General features: G+C 28.0%; 1 protein-coding gene across 1 annotated transcript in view; it reads left to right on the top strand.

Moving 5' to 3' along the window:
- LOC136082231 (mucin-2-like) overlaps positions 1–22,086 on the top strand; it is a 123,307-nt gene that overhangs the window by 27,795 nt on the left and 73,426 nt on the right. The window contains exons 2-3 of the mRNA XM_065800795.1: positions 1,256–1,318; positions 1,562–1,600. Coding sequence (XP_065656867.1) covers positions 1,256–1,318; positions 1,562–1,600 — 102 coding nt within the window. The remainder of the gene's footprint in view (positions 1–1,255; positions 1,319–1,561; positions 1,601–22,086) is intronic.

The following is a 22,086-nucleotide window of genomic DNA, read 5'->3' as shown; positions in this document are numbered from 1 at the left end:
GATGTAGAATTTGATTATTTATCTGGAAAAAAAAGACAAAAATTAGCAATACTTTGTAAGATATTTAAAAAACAGTACTTTTCTGCATAATTTAAATCTTTCCCAAATTCTGAGCAGATTTTGGAATGCATTTTATTTTTTGAAAAGTTGGTGCTTTTACATGCAAGTAATTAACAACAGTTTTTCACAATACTATTTTAACGACATATACTTAAAAGCTAATAAACAATTTTAACTTTTTAAATAAATTTCTAAACGTCTTGTCTATCTGAACAATTTTTATTTTAAAAAATGTCAAAAATTTAAAAAAGAAGATTTCGAAATTAAAATTAAAATTTGTAAATCAATAATAAGATATCAGATTTAAAAGCTGTTTTATTCTATAAAATTCCTGAAAAACTAATTTTTGCAGATTAAAAGAAATAAGTGGAGCTTCTAAGAGTTAGTAGGCCAAGAGCAATAAACCAAGAAACGGAGAGGCTTATAGTTGCCCTTGTACAGTTTATGAGTGACATTGGCTTTAGCTTAAAAAGAAATGAAATTTAACTGTGGTTGAAAACTATTTTAAGGAATCTAAACAAACTCATTTATTCAAGACCGGTAAACCTACTCGAAAGTGGTACAATAGTTTTATGAAAAAACCGGCAACTATTGATGAATTTAAATTAAAAGCCTTTTCATGTGTTCTACTGTGATGAAGGTAGATAAAAGTTCAATCAAGATTAAGTCATCATTGTTTGTCGAAAAGGAATAAAAAATTCAAAACAATTTGCCCCAAAAAATAAAAAACAAATGACTACAATTTTAAATTGTTGCGATGCTTTTGGAAATTTCTTAAATCGTCCCCAGCAAACATTTGGTCTAAAAAAGACGTATTTATTACATCTTTTAAACGTATTAGATTTGAATGAAATTATTTACAAAGGTCAAAATTTATTCTACCAGCAAATCAGGTTGGGTGGAAAGCGAAAGTTTTATTTGTATAAAACAGCTAAAAACGAAACCATTTCAGAATGGTTTCGTTATTAGCTGTTTTATACAATTTAATAACTTAAATTTTCTGAAGATTGTTATTATTTAAACATCGATGTATTGCAACTATTTTGATTCTTAAATATTTACAACATATTATGACAACTTCGATATGTAATAAATATTTATTTACGCAAATCCTTGCTGTTTTGATGTTATAAATATTTATTTACGCAAACTCTTGTTTATTTTTAAAAAAATTGTCGAACAACTTTCTTTTTAGATGAGAATGCGATAGTAAAGAATCAGGAAAGAGAAGACATAAACTCCATTAATATGAAATATGGTAATAAAATTAAACTCATCTCTATTCGAAATTAAACTCATCTCTATTCAATTTATTAAAAATGGTAGATGATTCGGTAATTATTAAGCTATGAATCAAAACTGGTAAATATAAATAATAAAAATATTATTAGACACTATTATTATTCATTTGTCGTTAAAACACAAACAAATACAACGTCTTTTTAAAATAAATAATGTTAATTTCAAAAAGGTTGAAAATAATTAAATTTTTATATTTTAGGAATTTTCTCAGATATGAAGTTCAAAAGTGGTGTTAAAAGTAAAAATTTTGTTTTACATTTAAATTTTTGTGTTTTATATTTATATTTTATATTTTTAATCAACTTTTTTTAAAGTTTTTAAAGTCAAGTAGGGTAGTTGAGAATAGAAGCAAGTTGAGCAGTTATATCATCTCGAAAACTAGGAAATGCATGATAAAACATTTTATCGTTGAAAGTTGAGAAATTACAGTGGTATACTTTAAAAATGAATCCGTTATATACAACCTATTGGGTAACGGATCAATCAGTCATTTTGCACCAACGGATGATCTGTGGAACTAACTAATTATAATTTTAACGAATTAAAGTCCTTTGATGTCAGTAGTCCGTTAAAATTAAGAATTTACTATCTTATTTCAACGAACAATCCATTGAAATAAAGGAGATAATACGCTTGAACATAAAATAGTTAGATGTTGCAATTTTGTTAAAAAAAGGAGTTATTCGTCAAAGACGCATTCCATTAAAAATCAGGAGAAATTTAGCAAGACAGACTTGTAATATAAAAATAAATCTTATACTTGTGAATATAGGAATAAATATTGGTTCTTAGCATTATAAAAGTAACAATAACTAAAACCTATCTGATTCAAAGACTTCTAATTATACAAACATGGTTAGTAGACCAATGTTTCTCATGTTTAGTAGACCAATATTACTCATGGTTAGTAGACCGGTGTTGCTCATTTTTTAACAAGCTTCAAAAACGCTTCAACTAGACATTCCTAGTGGTCACATTTTGTCCAGGGTGCGTCTGTCGAACGTCTCACGGGCGTCCAGACGTTCGTGAAGCGTCTAATAAACGTACTCCGAACGACGCATGCCTACTGGGTTGTAACTAATCAAATATTTATAACATAGTAGTTCAATATACAAAATTAAAATTAAAATTAAAATAATTTTTTGAATATACTTTTAATAGTCACAAACGTGGTACATTTGCTAACAAAATACACATACTCGCATACATTTATAATAAAGGTTTAAAATAAATAAATACTAACAGGCTAGGCTTCGGTATGTAGTGCTGTTGTTATTCGTACACATGTTCGCACTTTGTCTACTGTATTCTGTTATCAATTCCTTTAAGATAAAATGATGTTATGTAAAACTGAAACAAAAATCTTACTGACTTTTTTTACTAATTTTCTATCATAAAGTTTCTGTTAGAAATTTATAAATAAAGAATTATAGATAAAAAAATTTGCTTAGCTGATGCTTGAAAAATTATTAGTTAAATTATAAAAAATGAATTATATAGGGAACAGGCATGGGCACTTATTAGAAACGAAATTAGTACAGAAAGAATTTTGAACTATTTTAAAAATTAATCTTATAAACTATTTCATTATGGCTGAAGGTGAAATAATAAACTAAACTGTTATTAAATATAAAATATAAATGTTATTTAAACAAATGAAAGCAGCAATATAAAATTTTAAGTTTTAAAAAAACTTAAACTTATCAAGTGATACATGTCTAAATTAACAAATTCTAAAACAATATAAACATTCTATATACAAACTTAGTTGTCCAACTAGGGTTGGAAATTTCCCGGAAATTTTCAACTCGGGAAAATTTCTGGAAAATTTTGGAAAAATTACAACAAACCTTTTATTTATGTTGTAACTTTGATTTAGGGTCCTGTAAACAAAAACAGATTTTATACAACTTTTTTAAACATATCTGATACAGCAGACAAAATCATTTTTAAAAATTAAATAGCGAGATTTTAACTGTTATACCTGAACTAAATAAGTTAACCAATACAATACAATTTTTTTAATGATTAAACGAGTGTGATGTTTACGTTTTCATATTTTTTTATATTTTTATATTTGTATACTTCTATTTGCTTTTTTTTCCCCTTTTAACACACTTTACAAACTCTTCCATAAGTACAATATAATTAATCACATTTATAAGTATGTAACATTCTATAAATCAAACTAAAACTAATTTTTTAATGTAGTTTTATCATATAGATACCCGGGTCAGCGGAGCCACATACCCGGGTCAGCGAAGATAAGAATGTTAGAATGTGCAATTCATACTGCTAATTAGATTACCTAATTTATCTATTTGTTTAAACGTTGTCATCATTGCTGATGACGTTTGTTTATACTTATTATCATATAGATTTGCAATCTAGTAATTATCATATAGAATTGTAATCTCATTATTTTGGTAGTACCTATTAAATAGTTAAATACAATAATTAGTTTATAAAGAGTTAAACATTTATGAAGTTTAAATGAATTTTGAATATGCTCTGAAGAATTAAAAACAAGGTCATGAGTTTTGACAAAAGTTCAACAATGAATATTTTTTTTCCTGAAAGTTATGCATAGCTACGAAAAGAGTTAAATAAACACATCAGTGGCGTAGCAAGAGTTATATGCGCCCGGGACTAAAAATAAATGATCCTCCCATTTATCCTTTTTTTTTATGCCCTTTATTTTTTATGCAACTTAAGGTCATAAAATGCATTTTTTTAAATATTGTTAACTCATACTTGTATATATGCATGGTTATATTAATACTTGAAATAAAAATCACTCGTTGGGCAGGGTTGAAAAGTAGTGACACAAAACATGAAAAACAAAACAAGTTTAATTATTCCAACAAACATTTTTCATTAGCAGAATAGTTAACTTTAAAGATAAATGTAGGGCTTTTAGTTGCCCTACGTTAAGCCTTTAATGTCAACCTATAATATTCATTGTCACGGAAAGACAAACAGGATAAATCGAACTCGGAAGATCTAGAATGCATCTAACTTTTTTGAAATATTTTACTATTGTTTTATAAATACTCAAGTATGGTATATTTCTAAAAAAAATTTATATTTACTTAGTATTTACGACAATGTAGATAAAAATGCATTACATTTTATGCATAAAATATGAATTCTTTCATGACAAATTTTGAGTAAAAAGTTTAAGTATAAGTGATGACTTTCTTAAATGCTACATAGTACCCTAGTAGTAAGCAACATTGGCGCAATGTTGGTACAATATTGACCTCAATATTGGCTTAATATTGTTAACAATATTGCACCATTATAAAGTGCCACGTTTTGATATATATAGCCAATAATGATTTACAATATTGGCTATATATTATAACTGCAATATAACGTCAACATATTTATTTTATCATAACCATTTTAAAATAGTATGGAGTTTCAAAATGTCATTTTTAATTGAATATATTAAAAGTATATAAATATATATTAGGTATTATGGTTTATCCTTCTCCGGCTAGTTGCCATATGGAGGCCACATTACCAAGGCTCGCAAAGGCGAGTTTAGCTCATTAAAGCGCATTATAACCCGCTTCAGTGAAAGGCAGAAGAAGTCGAATCAGAAAGGTTGCATTATGAATGCGGACAGATATTGCACTAGATGTTAGAGTGTGCATCTTTGGCTCATAAGTTTATAACTTGTGGTTCCTAGTAATAAATAAACAGAGTTAGCAGGAGTATGATACATCAATCTCAGAAAGCAATAGTTGACATTTTGTTTACATTTTTATTTGTGGGTTTGTAAAAACTTAAAAAGTAAAAAGTACCAAGTAAAACAAAAGGTAATGCGACAAAGATTATAAAATATCTCTATAATTTTTTAGATTATTGATTCAATATGGTGATTAAGAAACCTTTGAAATTCTATAAAAAAAATTTCTCAATGTAATTACTGCAGTTAAAAATCTAGTCAAAGTCATAAATTAACAAAAATTTGTCAAGACTTGACAAGATTTTTTACTTGGCAATTTTTGCTACGAACGCGTACAATTATGGAAGAATGCTAATGTTTAAAAGCTAACAAGCCAATATTGGCATATCAGTATTGGCCAATGTAATCATGTCGATACGGCTCCAATATTAGAGGAACAATATTCGAGCAATATCAGCATGCTAATACTTTCCAATATTGGTATGTTAATATTGGCACAATATTGTTTACCATTATTGGCGCGACATTGCATATCTTGTCCAATATTGGCCAAGATACCCAATATTGCACCATTATTGCACAAATACTTTTTGCTGGGTATTAGATTTTAACGAACTTTACTAAGGTTTAACTGCAGATCAAGCCAAATAAATGGTTCAAATTTTTTATTGGGGTAGAATTTGATGTCCTTTGGTGACAATGAGTATGTGTCCTTCTGTGAAAATTGGATTACTTTTAAACTAAGTTTATTTTACTGTTGTATAACTATATTTTATGATAGGACTTTTTGTTCCTTTTTACTTTTAATCCATACCTAATTAAAAAAATATGGAAAAGTCTGGTTCACAAAGATAAAAGAAATACCTATTTAGACTGAAGGAAACTAATAATGAGGAGTACCTTAAAAGTGAACGAGAACGAAAGAAGGCAAAGTTAGAACTTTTGAAGAAAAATACAAAAAAGTATTAATCTAAGTTGTAAAAAGGTAGAGAACGAAAAATATTGGAAAGAGCTTTGAAAAAGAAACAGGTAAATATGTTGAGATATTGTTTTATATCTGCTATTTATTTATATTATATTTTATATTATTTAATATTTGCTTTTATTGTAAAACAAGGTAATTGTATTTTAATCATTGTGTGACTTAATATATTTTTTTATGCATTTTACAAACATTTTTTTTTTACTCCTTTTTTTTTTAGATAAACATTGTCTAATTATCAGATGGAAACAAAGATGGAAAAACAAATCAATTAGTTTAATATTCATTAGCCAAATTAAAACAAGCTATACCAAAAAAAGTTCACATCAAGTTAAAGTCTTATCTGCTCTTGTGCAAAGTTTGTCAGCAAAAAAAAATAGCAACATTTTTTTTAATTCTAGAAAAAAGCTATCTTTTAAAACTGACAGGCCATCAATAATACAAGTAAATAATGAAAAAGTAGTTTAATATTAAGAAAAACCAGAAACAAATTATTGTTTCCGAAGCCGGAAAGATACTGTTTACTTTAGGAAATCTGATAGTGTCGAAGTCTACTTCAGAGTCTAATTCAAAGAATTACACGCTTTTCGCATAGAGGGAATTTGTTTATTTATTTAACAAAGAGAATGACATTAAAATCACCTATCATTAGGTATGAGAAGTTATCAATGCTGATAATAACAATTTATTTGATTTGTCGATTTTTTAAAGAACTACGAAAATAGACAACTCCAAGAGATCCAGAGTGCTTATTTTAGGCATGAAAATTTTACCATACTCACAGCAGCTTGTTACTTTTATTAAAGTAGTAATTACTTTTTTTTTTTTTAATTTATATTTAGGTGCTCCAAGAAATCCCAACGGTCTTTTCACACAGCACCGCGGATGAGCATTTAATTGAAAGTTCACGCCTCCTTCCTAACTGATGTTGCAAAACTTGCCCAGAGGTGGGGTTTGAACCACGGATCCTTTGTATTTGAGGCAGGTGGGCTACTGCTGCACCACGGCTTCTTAAAAAAATTTCATAAAAGTATATTTAGTACAGAATGTTAAACTTAATGAAAATTTTAATTAGGTAAAGTTTCGAGTTACAATTATATCAAATAAAACAATGCATGATCGCAGTGTTGCATTTACAAACAACAAACGGCATGTCAATTCGGCAACCGGCATATTAGCATGGTCAAGAGTATCTGAGCTTTATCAGTTTCCAACTTCCATTTTGGCAGTGATGGATGGGCTGGTTCATGTTTAAATTTGTCTTTCGGTCTTTTTCTTATTAAACTGAAAATATTACATTGATTTACATTTATGGCGAGGCCATAACTTTAAAGGACCCCATGATGTAATTGGTGCACCTATTAAAAACCATGTTTATGAGAAAGTTTTATCAGCTAAAGATGTTAAAATTAAAAAAAAACTACTTTAAAAGACTGTTTAACATTTAAAATGATTTTTTGAAGTAGCTGATTGACCGTGTGACATTGCAGTGATCTACTTAGACGCAAAGAGTATTGAGCTCCCAGATTCAAATGATAGCATTTACACTCATGGAACTTTAAAGGTTCACCATGTTAGAAGATTAAATAAAACTTTATTGACTTATACTTATGTAAAACCTTTATAAAATCAGATGTTTTCATATTATTGACATGATAAAAAATGGAAAAGCAGAAGAAGAAAAAGAAAGTTATTGAAAATGTCAATGATGAGAAAAATCTTTAAAACCTGAAAATTTTGTTTTTGTTTTTTTAAAACAGAACTATATGATAAATTTATAAATCTGTACTTTTTGCTCTACCGTGACATGTCATTTTCTTGACATTAGATCATTTTAATTGATTTGAAACTAAAGAAGTTTATTAGCTATAGCTAATAAACTGCTATTATAATATTAGCTAAGAACACTTTTGTAAATTTAACTTAAAGGTCTTATACCTGTTTAAAGGAATTTTTTTGCTGTACCTTTATTAAGTTTAATTTAAGCCCTAAGTAAAAATTTGATTTTACAGCCTTTCTATTGTTGCTTCCATGAAGCAAGTTTTGGAGACATATAACAAAAAATTTAGAACTTTACAAGTAATGTCTTTAACCCCAACCAATATTGTTTTACAGTTAGTTTGTAAAATTTTATTAGCGCTACCTAACGTTTTTTTTTTCTTTAATTTACTGCGTAAATAATAATTTTATTTCAAAATATCATAATGCCATAGAGTAATCACACTCACGATTCACGACTTACTTTAATAATTAAAAACAGTTGCTTTCATTAATGGGTTGATATCAACTATTAGTGACGTTACTGTTGGTGTGCCTAAAGGATCTGTGCTGGGTTCATTATTCTTAATCTTTATTAATGATTTATTTTTCTTAGTCTTTATAAATATGTATATTTCTTTAAAAATATGTAAACTTTATGTTATGTAAATTTCAATACTTTGTTAATGACGAAAATCTTCCTTTTATTACCAAATTAATCAATAAACTTAATAAATATGTTAAGGGGTCCTCCATTCTACACGCGGGTGTAGGAGAAGGGGAGTTTCCCAAAAACTTTTAAATGCGTACGAGGGAGTAGGAGTGTTTAAGATAGTAAGCACACACTATCACTTGATTTGATCTCTTGAATACACTCGATTTGCTCAATTCGATCTCTTGATAACACTCAATCTCTCGTTCTCTATTTTTTTAAATGAGTTTAAAAATCTAAAACAATATTATGCGATGTAACATAGATATGTCGGGTTAACTAAAAGTTTTTTTTTTTTTAATGTTTTAAAAACTTATGCGTTGGGGAGGGATGGATTATATTATAAATAATGCGTATTTATGCAGAGGGAGAATAAAGAGGGAAATGGGATTTCTTGAAAGCACATAATTGGGTACAAGAGAAGAGGGGAGTTTCTAAATCAGTGGTTTTACTGCGTACGTATTTAATGGATGTCCCCTAACTAAAATCTATAAAAAATCTGGTAAAAAAAATTCTTAAACAACGCTGAATTTTTAAACCAAGGTCAAAAAACCTGATCAATTGTTGAAAGTTTAATTGAAAGTTTAAATGAGAAACAAATTACTGCCCTAAAGTGTGTTAACTATCATTAAATAAAGATTGCAACTTAACCTGTAATAATCATACTAATCATTTATCTCTAAAATTAATTTAGTCCAATGAAATTTTTTCTGAATTTAGACAAAATTGACAAACACTTTTTAATAACTTTCAAACATATTGTTGAAGAAAAAGCACCGAAATCTGTTTAATTTGCTTTTTTAATTCTCACCTCACTTATGACTGTCTATTTTGTGGACAAATTTCTTCCTCTAAAACGTCTCTGTTATTCAGAGGAGGTATTATTCAGAGGTTCTTCCTCTAAAACGCCTCTGTTATTCAGAGGAGGTATTATTCAGAGGTTCTTCCTCTAAAACGTCTCTGTTATTCAGAGGAGATATTATTCAGAGGTTCTTCCTCTAAAACGTCTCTGTTATTCAGGAATATTATATAGGAATAATAAAATTTTTACTCCATAGTTCTTGTAGAAATGATAAATTAAAACAGCTCAAATTATTAAACTTTTCCTACCATTTTAAAATTGGAAACTATATTTTCATACGCAGTTGCATTAATAATTAGATAATAACTATTTTTAAAGAATGGTTTACTTCAATAATAAAAGCTCATAACCAATCTACAAGGTTGCCACACAGCATATTATGAGCTCAAGCCTTTAACACAATATTTTACAGTAGATATTTTTTTTTTACACTCTGTAAACATTGACAACCATTGTACTAATGTGCTTTTGAAATGAATAATGCCAAATACATAATGTTTAAATATATAATGCCGAATATGTTTTATTTTTGTATTATAAACTTGCTCAAATATAATTCGCGAAATATGTGTTTTTCAAAAAAATCAATTTTATTGGGTTTTTTCACCAGTAATTTAATAAATAAATTTTATATCATTTTTTAATTTCTAAAACATAAATATTCATTCGGATTATTTTTAAGTATTAAAAAGTTAGAAATATTATAAAGCGGGTATCACTTAAAAAGTGATGCCCGCTTGAATGTTAGAGTAGCTAATCGAAAATCTTTTAAAAAAGCTTATAATAAAAAAAGACTTTAGTGGGCTCGACTAATTGGGCATGGCTTCAACATGCAACAAGATAATGACTCAAAACACATATTATATATATATATATATATATATATATATATATATATATATATATATATATATATATAATATATATATATATATATATATGTATATAAAGTGGCATAAAATTTGATCTTTTAATAATAAATTTTGTTAATAACGAATCCTTATATTCCCAAAATTAGTTATCTAATTGTCTTGTTGGTATTTTTTCAATTAGTTAATGTTAATTTTTTGAGCTTATTTAAAGTACTCATATTACCAAGTGGTCAGAGTAATATGAGCACTTTTGTTACTTTTTAAAAAACTCTCATATAACAAAAAAAAGGGTTTAATGGGTTAGTTTTATTAGGCGTGGGTTCGTCATACAACAAGGTAAAAAATAAATAAAAACATTCAAATACTGTACAAACTAAATCAAAAAAAAAAATTTGCACAGAACTCAATGTTATGATATGGTGGCCACAATAGCCATACTTCAACCCAATTGAGTTGCTTTGGAACAGCTGGATTGTGAGGTATGAAAAGACATCAACAACTCATTGTCAATTTGACAAAATATGTGAAAAAAGTTTTTTAAAATTTCTTTCGATAAATTAATCAAGCATATGCCAATATATATATATATATATATATATATATATATATATATATATATATATATATATATATATATATGATTGGCATATGCTATATATATATATATATATATATATATATATATATATATATATATGTATACATATATATATATATATATATATATATATTTATATATATATATATATTTATATATATATATATATATATATATATATATATATATATATATATATATATATATATATATATATATATATATATATATATATATATATATATATATATATATATATATATATATAGTAGTATAGTAAAATAAGCTGCAGCACATATAAACAGCAGTTTAAATGCGAAGTTTTAGTGCGGAGTGAGTCAATTTGATGATGCACTGTGACAGTTTAGCCAACTAATTGTCATAAATGTCACATGATATCTTAAACAATATAACATCATTTACATTTGCTATATGTTCAAGGTCTGAAAAATTTATGTTAGGACTGACGGTTTTCTATTATTTTTTTTTTTATTTGTGGACGAGTTTGATTAGAACAAACTACATGCGTGTAGTACATTACATGCGTGTGCTGACTATTTAAGATTGAAAGATATTAAAACACCAAGATTTTGTTAAAAAGTATTTCTTGCAAGACTAAATTGCATGTTTCTTTTGTAGTCGTTAAGAGTGTAGTTACACATTGAGTTGTTTTTACAGCATGCAAATATTTACATTCACCAATATTTAAACACATTAGCCATGTATTATTCCAGTTAAATAACTAAGCCCATATCGATTAATTTCCTAAATGAGTGCAATTAAAAAAAATTGACAAACATTCTTATCTTTTTAAATTAAACGCTAAATTAGCGCTAATGTAGTTGTATAATACCCTTACTTTTGCTTTAAGTGAATATTTGACAAATGCATCAGTTATTTGCACGTGGTTGAATTAAAAACAAAATAAAAGTAAATAAATTAATATTTGTGTTTTTGGTGTTTATGGAAGTACATAATAAGGAAATCATATTTTATGTTTTACATGTTTTTTTTTAATCTAATACGCACTAGATGTAATTAACTCATATAAGTTTGAAAATTTTGTTTCGAAGTTTGCAATATAGCAAAAAAAGTTGTTCCCATTTGGGAACGCTCTTCCTTAAGCTGTTTTTTCTTCTTCTGCTCTTTTGGCTTAGAGTTTAGTCACTTTTGTTTTATTATATATCTAATTTTTACCGCTCAATTATATTTTAATTTAGATAATTTGTCAGTGCATCCAATATTTTAAGGGCTGCTTTGCCTGTTTAATACATATATAAACTTTTTTATAGATTTTAAATGAGTGGCTAAGGATTTTCAACACTTGAAGTCAAACATACTCAAAGACATACAATTCTTTAGAAGAACAACGTAGGGAAAATTTGATACACCTAACGAAAGATAAGTTGAAATTTTCACCAGTCGAAATTTTCGAATTATTATTCAACAAAAATTTAATAGAAATAATCGTGGAAGAAACAAAAAAACTATGCATCACAAAAAACATATGGATTTGTTATGACGACTGTTTAAAAAATTTGATTGGTATATTTCTATACACCGAATACAATAGTTTGCCTCAAGAAAAGCTTTACTGGTCAGAAGATAAAGATCTTGATCAACCAATTATTCGTCAGTGCATGGCACGGAATAGGTTCTTCAAGATAAAAAGAAATACCTATTTCAATAATAGTAACAAAATTTTACATAGTACTCCAAATAGAATTTTTAAAATTTGTCCTTTGATCGAACATTTAAATAATAATTTCATGAATTTGGAATATTTTCTGAACTACTAAGTAAATACTAATATTGTAAACAAAGTAGGAGAAAGTGTTGTTCTAAGAATGACAGAAACACTTGAAGAACCCACAAATCATGCAACATATATTGATAATTTTTTTACCAGCTACAATTTAATCAAAAATCTGTCAGATAAAGGAATACGATCTACTGGCACAGCACGGTATAATAGAATGCAATTTTTAAAAAGGTAAAAGCAATATAAAACCTGATGATGAAATGAAAAAGACAACTCGAGGGTCCTGTGATTATTTTGATGTTGATAAAGAAATTCTTGCTGTCACTATATTATTATCCTGGAAGCATAATAATGTTGTGGAAATTTTATCTAATCAGAAATATGTGGAGCCTTTTTCAAAAGTGAAACATTATTGTCAAAAGGAAAAGAAGTACGTAGAAATTCTCCAACCCGATGTAATAAAAAATTACAACAAATACATGGGGGGGGGGGGGGGTGTTGATAAGCTTGATTGCAATGTCCAAAAATATAGGGAAAAAAAAAGGTATTTTCCCCTATTTACAAATGCTATAGATGTGACAGTTATACTGCATTTGTAATCTACAATCTTTCCCATCATCAAAGTATTTTATTTCTGGGTTTCAAAAGGGCTTTAGCCAGGTACTATTTGAGACTGAGTTCATATTCTGATCCAAAAAATGCTGGCAGACCGTCTAAAGGTGTTGTCAAAAGTTACAGAGGGGGCCTTGGGCACATTATTGAGCAAACTGAGGGAGGAAAAAAACGGAGATGTGCTGTATGCAAAAAAAAATCTATGAAACAATGCCGGCTGTGCGATGTTGGGATACATGTTCCATGTTTTGAAGCGTTTCATCAATTTTCTTTGTTTGTAAAACCTTGTTTTTCAATTTTTTTTTTAATCTGTGCAATTTTTACCATGTAACATTTACTTTTTAATAAATAATTTAATGTTTTGCTAATTCTTTTAATTTTATTTACTTGCTATAAAGACCAGCGTTCCTATATGGGGACATTTATTTATATCTTCCAAAGACATTATCAATACTCTTGTTTTAAAATATATATTTTTTCCTGTGTTCACATACGTGGATTCTAACAGAAAACTAAAAAAAGTTACAAAAATAAAATTTGGTCCCAAATGGGTTAACGTCCATGTGCCTATTGATCAGTTTGGAGTTTACTGCTGTGGATATCATCTAAATTTATTTGTGAAATCAGTTTAGTCTTTTGAGCATACATTTTAGATAGGACAGAGAGATATAAGAGAGATATAATTAAAAAATAATACAGGACCAGCTACAGAGCATAGTAGAACTCCGCTAACAACATCATCCCATTTTGAAACTGATTGACCTAGAACTACGCGTTGTGTTTGGTTAGATAGAAAAGAGTCAAGCTCTTTGTAAATTTTGTCAAACGATAATTAATGAAAGGCTTTATCAACGGTTCGTTGTTTGAAATGGATTGAGTTGCAAAATCAAGTGTTTTTAGGAGGTTTGTTGCGGAAGCCTTGTTTAAAACCAAGTTGATTCAATTTTATAAATTTTAAAGGATTTATTATTTTCAGTTTAGTGATCTACAATCTATAATATGCATAATCCAGAACAAATATAGAGGTAAAAATTAAACCCACAAATTGCGAACAAGATTTAGGTGTTCACATAGATTCGCACTATTCAAGCCAGCAAAGCAATTCAAATAATAGGAATAATAAAAAGAACATTTACATCATATCCAGTTTTATTATCTTTCAAAAAACTATTTTTAGCTTTAATCCCCCCTCACCTAAAGTACTTTTGTAACTCTGGACTTCTCAAAGACAAACGGCAAATAGAAAATGTGTCAAGAAGAGCTTCGAAACGAATCATAGGATTATATGATCTACCGTATGAACAAAGATTGTTGGCGTTAAATATGACTTCATGCAGATCTAATTAACGTCTATAAATGGTGTAAAAATAACAATGGTGATAGAAGTATATTTGAAATAGATAACCAATTTATTACTCGCGGTCATGTATATAAACAAAAAATATATATTTCAGGATTAAATCTACGTATGAACTTTTTTTCTCTAAGAATAATAAATAAATGGAACTCTATTCCTAATGACATTGTATCCGCGTTATCTCTAAGCTATTTTATGTTTAAGCTGCTTCTAGACTATCATTTAAAAAATGAATGGCTTCTCTATGACTAATCCACATTTTGTTTTCTATTAGTTATACAAACTCTGTAATTATCAAGTATTCTATAACTAGGTTGACAGGCATGTCAATACAATTTATTGTAAAACTTTAATATTAAAAGAAAAAAGAAAAAAAAAAAAGAAAATATAAAGAGAAAATTGTATCAAAATAGAGTAGCCGTAGTGCAGTGGTTGGAGCGCTTGCATCAGCAGCTAGAGATCTGTGGTTCAACATCACCTCTGTGCAAGTTTAATAGCATTGGTACTTGAGAAAGTGTAAACTTTCAAATGGTCTTCCGTATGCTCTGTGATAAGACCGTAAGGACTTCTTATGGCACCTTAAATGAATAAATAGTATCATACGGAGGGGACCGCCCAAAAAGCCGAAAAAAATGGCGTAATATTAGACCTCCGGTAACCGTAAAAAAAGATAACGAAAAGTTAATCTCCCGGATTTTTTATTGAGCATTTGTAAATGCGAAAGTTTATAAGGACGGAAGCAAAAGCCAAATTTGGTTTTCGCTTCTGTCTTTTTAAACTTTCGTAATAAAAATTAATTATTATAAAAGTATTTTTAAATTGGTTTGCTATTTTTTTAGCCGAATTATTTAGTCGACAAGATTTGCGCAAAAATTATTAACTAATTAAATTTTGAAAACTTTAATCGGAGTTTTGATAATGAACACGGTGAACCATCAAGCAAGCGAGTTCTCACATAAATAATTATAAGCAAGTTGTGTTAAGAAGTTTTATGCAAGTTTAGTCTTCAAGCAGAGAACGTCTCTTGTGAAATCAATTATTGTTACACAAAGTTGAAAAATACTCTGTCTGGGCCTCAAATTCTTGTTAAAATGAATCCTTGCAACACTGACCAACATTTCTTTGAAAGTCCTCACCAATAATTAGCTTCTTATACAAATCTTTTTAAAGCTATTGTGAGCGCTGTTAAACAGACCAAAACATTTCGAAACATTGCAAATGGAAGAAAAAAATGTGGCTTTTAGCTTTATTGGTTGTTTTTTTTATGTCTAAGTTTTGAATCAAATCAATTATTTCATTGAACAGAAAAAAATAACAGTTAAGTTTTAAAGTACGCGGAGGATTAATTAATAAATCATCTCTGCAGTACTTACTCAAAAAGATTTAATCAAAGGGTTAGTCACTTTGAGTACGCTCAAAGGCTTTAGAACTGCAAACTTGACAACAAATATTTGCAGAAAATTAAGGTGGCTTTTTGTTAGAATTCATTTATGTTTTAGAATCTAATTAAAAAAATGTTTTTTTATTAGTAAAGTATCAAAGAAAAAATGTTGAGCGCTGTAAAAAAGAATGTATTTAGAATGCTGTTATTTTGCTCGTATGAGCAGCGGCGATTTAAATCAACAGAGAAACAGTAAACTTAGTAAAATTTTGTAAACAGTAAAATTTTGGCATGACGACCCTTCCTTTTATGTTGCCGGTGACTTAAAAGTTTTTTTTAGTTATTACTTAGTTAAGTTTCTCCAAAAACCCCTAAAGGTCTTATCACAGAACACAGCGAAAGACAGGGTTATCCAGAATGTTCTCTTCCCTTCCAATGACGGTTATTAAGCTAGAGGCAGCATGAAACCTCTTGTTTCTGAATCACAATTTTTATCACTGCGCCACGGCTGTTGTTTATTAAAAGACACCTTTAATAAAAATATATTTTCATTTTGTCCAAAAATTATAACAAATGTTGTCATTTTTAGATGATTTGCTAATAAATATTATAGGGTTTCCTAATATATCGAGCATTTTTCTGAGTTAATATTTAGATATCAATTTCTTGATTTTTTGTAACTAGAAAATATTAATTTTTACCATGTTTAGGTGATTTTCTCGAGACAATTCCTTGCTCAATCAACCTAAAACAAGTAAGAGTTATACTGCCACACCAGGGATTACTAAAACAATAAATTTATTTCTATGTAGCCTCTTATTTTATGTAGTGATGAGGACCGACGGAAAAAAAAAGTAAAACAATAAAGTTATAAAATAATAATATTAATAATAATATTATTATATATTAATAATAAATAATAAATAAATATATTTTAAAGCTCTACATTTATAAAAACTTAAAATTTTTAGAAATAAAAACAAATGTAAAATGGGAATTAAAAAAATATTGGCAGTACCCTCATATTGTATTATGAGATGGATAAAAACAAAAACGAATGAACTGCAAAAGAGTAAGAAAACCCAATTTACTATGTGAAACATAATTTTTTATTTTGGAACAAAGAGACTGATATTGTTACATTAACTATGCACAACATATAACACACAACCAGCCATATAATAAAGACCAGCATTCATCTGATCATTTAAGAACTAATTGACTTTTATTAATTATCACATTTATAAGTAATACCATCTTTCATCAGGTAGATTGTGCTACAATCTGAATTTATACTAGATCATTGACTACCAGTTTCTTTAATGAATTGAAGGTTACAAGATAATTTCAACCGTTCAAGACTAAAACTGTTTTTTACTATGTAATAAATTGGATTGAATCTAAATGATTGAGTTTAAAAAAATTGTTTAAACAGCAACTGTCAAATAAAAATTACAGCCAATTTTATGCCTTATAAAGTAACAATTTAGAATAAATAAGTAAAAATTCTTTTTAAATAACGTTTTTGTTTCACTCATCAACAGTATAATAAAATATTAAGAAAAGTATCGGTTCGTCTAAATTTTAAAAATGACAAGTGTCTTATCTACTAGCAACACAAAAAGTGTTTAACCTGTCAATAACTAAGTAATTTTTCAAACATTTTGAAGATGCCAGGAAGAAAGTATTGATAATCTTCTGAAAGTTATTTTTATTATTAATTCTTGTAGTATATTGACTAAAGCCAGATTAGTTGGTGTGAAAATACTTTAACGTCTAAATTCCTTGGCCCTTCACACAACTTCGAAGTTACATCATCATAGGCTAAAAGACAACTTAAAAGATTGCAAATTACAATTATATAGGTTTAACGCCAGTGTTGCAACATTTTTTGGGTTTGGGCAGGAGCTCTGGACATATTTTCGCGTCGCGGTAAGGAAGGAGGCGTGAACTTCCTGGTTAAATGCACTTTCGCGGTGCTCTGTGACAAGACCGTTAGGGCTTCTTGGGGCATCTAAAAAAAATAAATAAATAAATAAATAAAAAATGGCATTTTTGATGTTTGATGACATCGATTTCCTAAAGATGATTTTTTTACAACTAAATGCCCTTTAAGATGTTACCAGTTTTGCAGATCAGGAATTTGTAACATTATAGTACCATCAAGAAATAAAAAAATAAAAAAAGGAGTTCGATAGGAAATTTGATCAAATTTTCAACTTTTTAGAGGATAATAGAGGATTTTAGAGAAGCTTTTTTAAAAAAAGAGGACTTCAGAGGATTTTAGAGGAGCTGTGACCACCCTGATATATATATACAATTAATTTTAAATGTATACTACAAAATTTTTTTTTTAATTCTGATTCAATCCCAATAAGGCTGCAAGCAACCACTATTAAGTTGGGAGTTACTGGAAAAAAACAACAACAGAGTAATCGAGCAAGAAAAATGTTGACAGAAAGTTTTAATAAGAGTACTCAATGTTCTTAAAAGAACAGAGCAATAATCTGTGTGTTATGTGTAATGCAGCAGATTCATTAATAAAAAATAAAAAAAACTTTAAAAATAGGATTTTTTTCAACTATTACTAAAAGTATTTAAAACTAAATACTATATAAAAACAAATGGGTTTAAAAAATCTCCAACACTAGCAAAACTTTTACTAAAACTTCATTCAAATTTTTGGCAAACTCACTGGCTGTAAGTGTTTAAAAAGCTACATATAAATAACAGAAGTTACCATAATAAATAAAAACATTAATTGTTTATTATGAAAACATCAATATATTATGTTATTTATAATATTATAATAGAGTTTGATTGTAGTGCAAAGATGTAAAGTGAGCATTAAATCCAAGAGTTTGATTGTAGTGCAAAGATGTAAAGTGAGCATTAAATCCAAGAGTTTGATTGTAGTGCAAAGATGTAAAGTGAGCATTAAATCCAAGAGTTTGATTGTAGTGCAAAGATGTAAAGTGAGCATTAAATCCAAGAGTTTGATTGTAGTACAAAGATGTAAAGTGAGCATTAAATCCAAGAGTTTGATTGTAGTGCAAAGATGTAAAGTGAGCATTAAATCCAAGAGTTTGATTGTAGTGCAAAGATGTAAAGTGAGCATTAAATCCAAGAGTTTGATTGTAGTGCAAAGATGTAAAGTGAGCATTAAATCCAAGAGTTTGATTGTAGTGCAAAGATGTAAAGTGAGCATTAAATCCAAGAGTTTGATTGTAGTGCAAAGATGTAAAGTGAGCATTAAATCCAAAAGTAAGAGCCAAGGAAAAGTATTATTTTTCAATAACAATTTTTTTTGGCAAGTTCATAAGCAAAGGAATTGAAATCTTTGGAATATTACACTCAATCACAATCATCCAAGTATCTTAAGATTTTGATGTTGTGCCAAAGTGATTTAATTCTTTATTGTCTCAAACTGGACAGTTTAGAAGCAGTCTTTTATCTTTTAAATAACCTAGCAAATAATCTGTTAGGTCAAGGTTCGGATGCAGTTAATAAAATCAAACGGATGAAATGAATGACTTAAACATCTTAAACATTTTCCAACACTCTGGAATGTAAATGCTTCTTTAAAGTGGTTGAAAAAAAAATGTTTTTGATGATCCGTATAAATTAAATTAAGGCGAGCTTGTAATTTGTAATTTACTTTTTAAAAAACACGCCAAAACTTCTTTACCATAATTGTCATCATTATCATTTAAATATCTCATTTCTTTTTTAAGCTCTATTTTAGCTTCTGAAGTACCCAAGCGATTTAAAAAGTACTCATCTGCATGGCAACGCAACTTTAACAGTGTTAAAGCGTTATCAATTGTGGAACTGTTTAAAACCAAACCAACACTCCACTGTAGTCCTCTTGGAATAGAATGTTTTATTTTAGGTGCTGTAGATTGCTTATTCTTTTCTAAACAGAAACTTTCATTTTTTGGAACTGCAAGTTTACAAAAACTCAATGTTTTTAAATTTGAATCAATATTACATTTCCTATGGGTTTTTTTGCCTTACCTTCTCTTAAGCCTATTTTTTTGTGTAAGTGAAGTTAAATTTTAATTTTTTCCCTTTAAAGTGTTCTAAACTATTTACATTTTCAGAGAGATATTGAACAGCTAAAACGCTTACACAATTTTTAGAGGCACCACAAGTACAATGTGTAGGTGGATTCAAATTGACAGAATGGATAATTGTTTCTGATTCTTTTGCTGACCAACTTCGATTTTGGGGAACAAATATAACTCCATTTTTATTTAATATATCCTTCGCTAATAAGGATGTTGTATAAACAAGTTTTGGAAGTTCACTTTTAACTGGTTTTTCTACTAACATCTCTATAAAAGCGTAAGGAGAAGAAATATTGTTATGATCTTTGTGATGTATTTCAGTTTCTTTTATATGCTTTACTTTGTCATCTGGTAGGATAGTTTGATTAGCGCTAAGTTCATCTCATGATCTTAACATAAAGGCAAACTCATCACTCAACTGATACAAACCATCATTATAGTATTCCTTTTCGACTTCTCTTTAAAAATAGGCGCTGAGACAATTCATGGCCAAAATGCAAGAGTCCATTTTTGTTATTTTATTATCAATAAGATCTTTAACAACTTCATTTAATGACTCTGATCATTATTGATAATTTAAAATTTTGGGTACTTTATCCCTTCCGCTGCTAAAACAAATGCAGCAGCACGAGAAATAACATCGCAGTGCATGTATTGAGTGTAGTTTTTTTGAAAATTTTGATCATTCCAAGGCTTGATATTTCCTTTTGTTAGACTATTAAGTCTTGAATCATATTCAAAAATAGATTTTGATCCAAGAATGTATTTCATAGCTTTTACAGCTTCATCATACTCTGATGATGAAAATTTATTCTTTCTCATCCATTCCTTAAGATTTTGCAACAAATGGTTACAACTTACCAAACTTTTGATGTTATCAAAATATTGAGAGCTTTCAAACTCACAATCAGAAATAAATAAATTCCTGGATTTATTAAAATTTTTTTTGCAAACGTAATCTTTTAAAGTTTAGAAAAAGTATTTGTGATTTTGCGCTAATCTTTTTTCCTATATAAAAAATGCAAATGGAATCTTTTTTTTTTCCTTGAGCCAAAACTTGATCAAAAACATAATGAGATGATCTGTAAAAAAAAGCTTTTGATTTTGTTGAGTTTCCATGACATCTATCAACATATGATTTTTCATTGCCCAAGTAATGAATCAATGCTTTTTTTACATATTGCGAGATATATTCATGTTTTTCAAAACTGTTAGTATAGGTTTTGCCAACTCTTGCATAAAAATATGCCTTAATAACCATTTTCTAATGCATTTTCTACTGCTAAACCATTTTCTAATGCAAAACTTTTTTTGTTCCTCCACATATATACATCTGCTCGCAAATGCTTTTTTAATGTTTTGTCGCAGGAAATTGTAAATCTATAAATTTCTTCTGCTTTGGGACGTACAGGTACAGCGTCTTCTCCATTCTTAAAATTAGTAGCATTCTATAATAGATTCAGAACTTCATTAAAGGTAAGTATCTTTGTTTTTTTAGTTATGGCAGGATTTGCTGCTGTTTTATTCAAGTTTGCTATTGAATTTTCTGATGTCACGGAAAGTGGAATAAAAACTTTGTCAAAAGTTTCATTATGCTTACATTTTTATTTAAATAAGCAGTTAATGTCTTATCATTGATTGTATTAGAATGAGATTGATTAAAAAGTGATATTTGCAATGTATAATTGTGGTCACTTTGAAATGCAAATAGAAACTGGTGTCGGAAACTTTCTATATATTGAAGGGAATATTTCTGCTCATAAAACAAGAATCTTTCTTGTTGGTTTGCCATAAATTTTAATTTTAAGAAAGAAATGTTCTTTTTTATAATTTTGAATTTTGAGATTTATTAAAAGATACAAAATATAATTTAGAAAACAAAATTTTTTTTTTGATAAATTAAATTTAAAAAAAAAAAACAATAAAGGCGCTAAAAAATAATATTAAATACTTAGTAAAAACAGTTATACATTATAGGCATACGTAAATTATATTATTATGTTCAAAATTATCATGTTTATTTGGGTTTTTGTAAATGTGTAAATTTTTGTAAATGTTCAT

This window comes from Hydra vulgaris, chromosome 07 (assembly GCF_038396675.1).
Source record: "Hydra vulgaris chromosome 07, alternate assembly HydraT2T_AEP".
Taxonomy (NCBI): Eukaryota; Metazoa; Cnidaria; class Hydrozoa; order Anthoathecata; family Hydridae; genus Hydra; species Hydra vulgaris.
The sequence above is the reverse complement of the archived record's forward strand: the minus strand, read 5'-3'. Positions and strand labels throughout refer to the sequence as shown.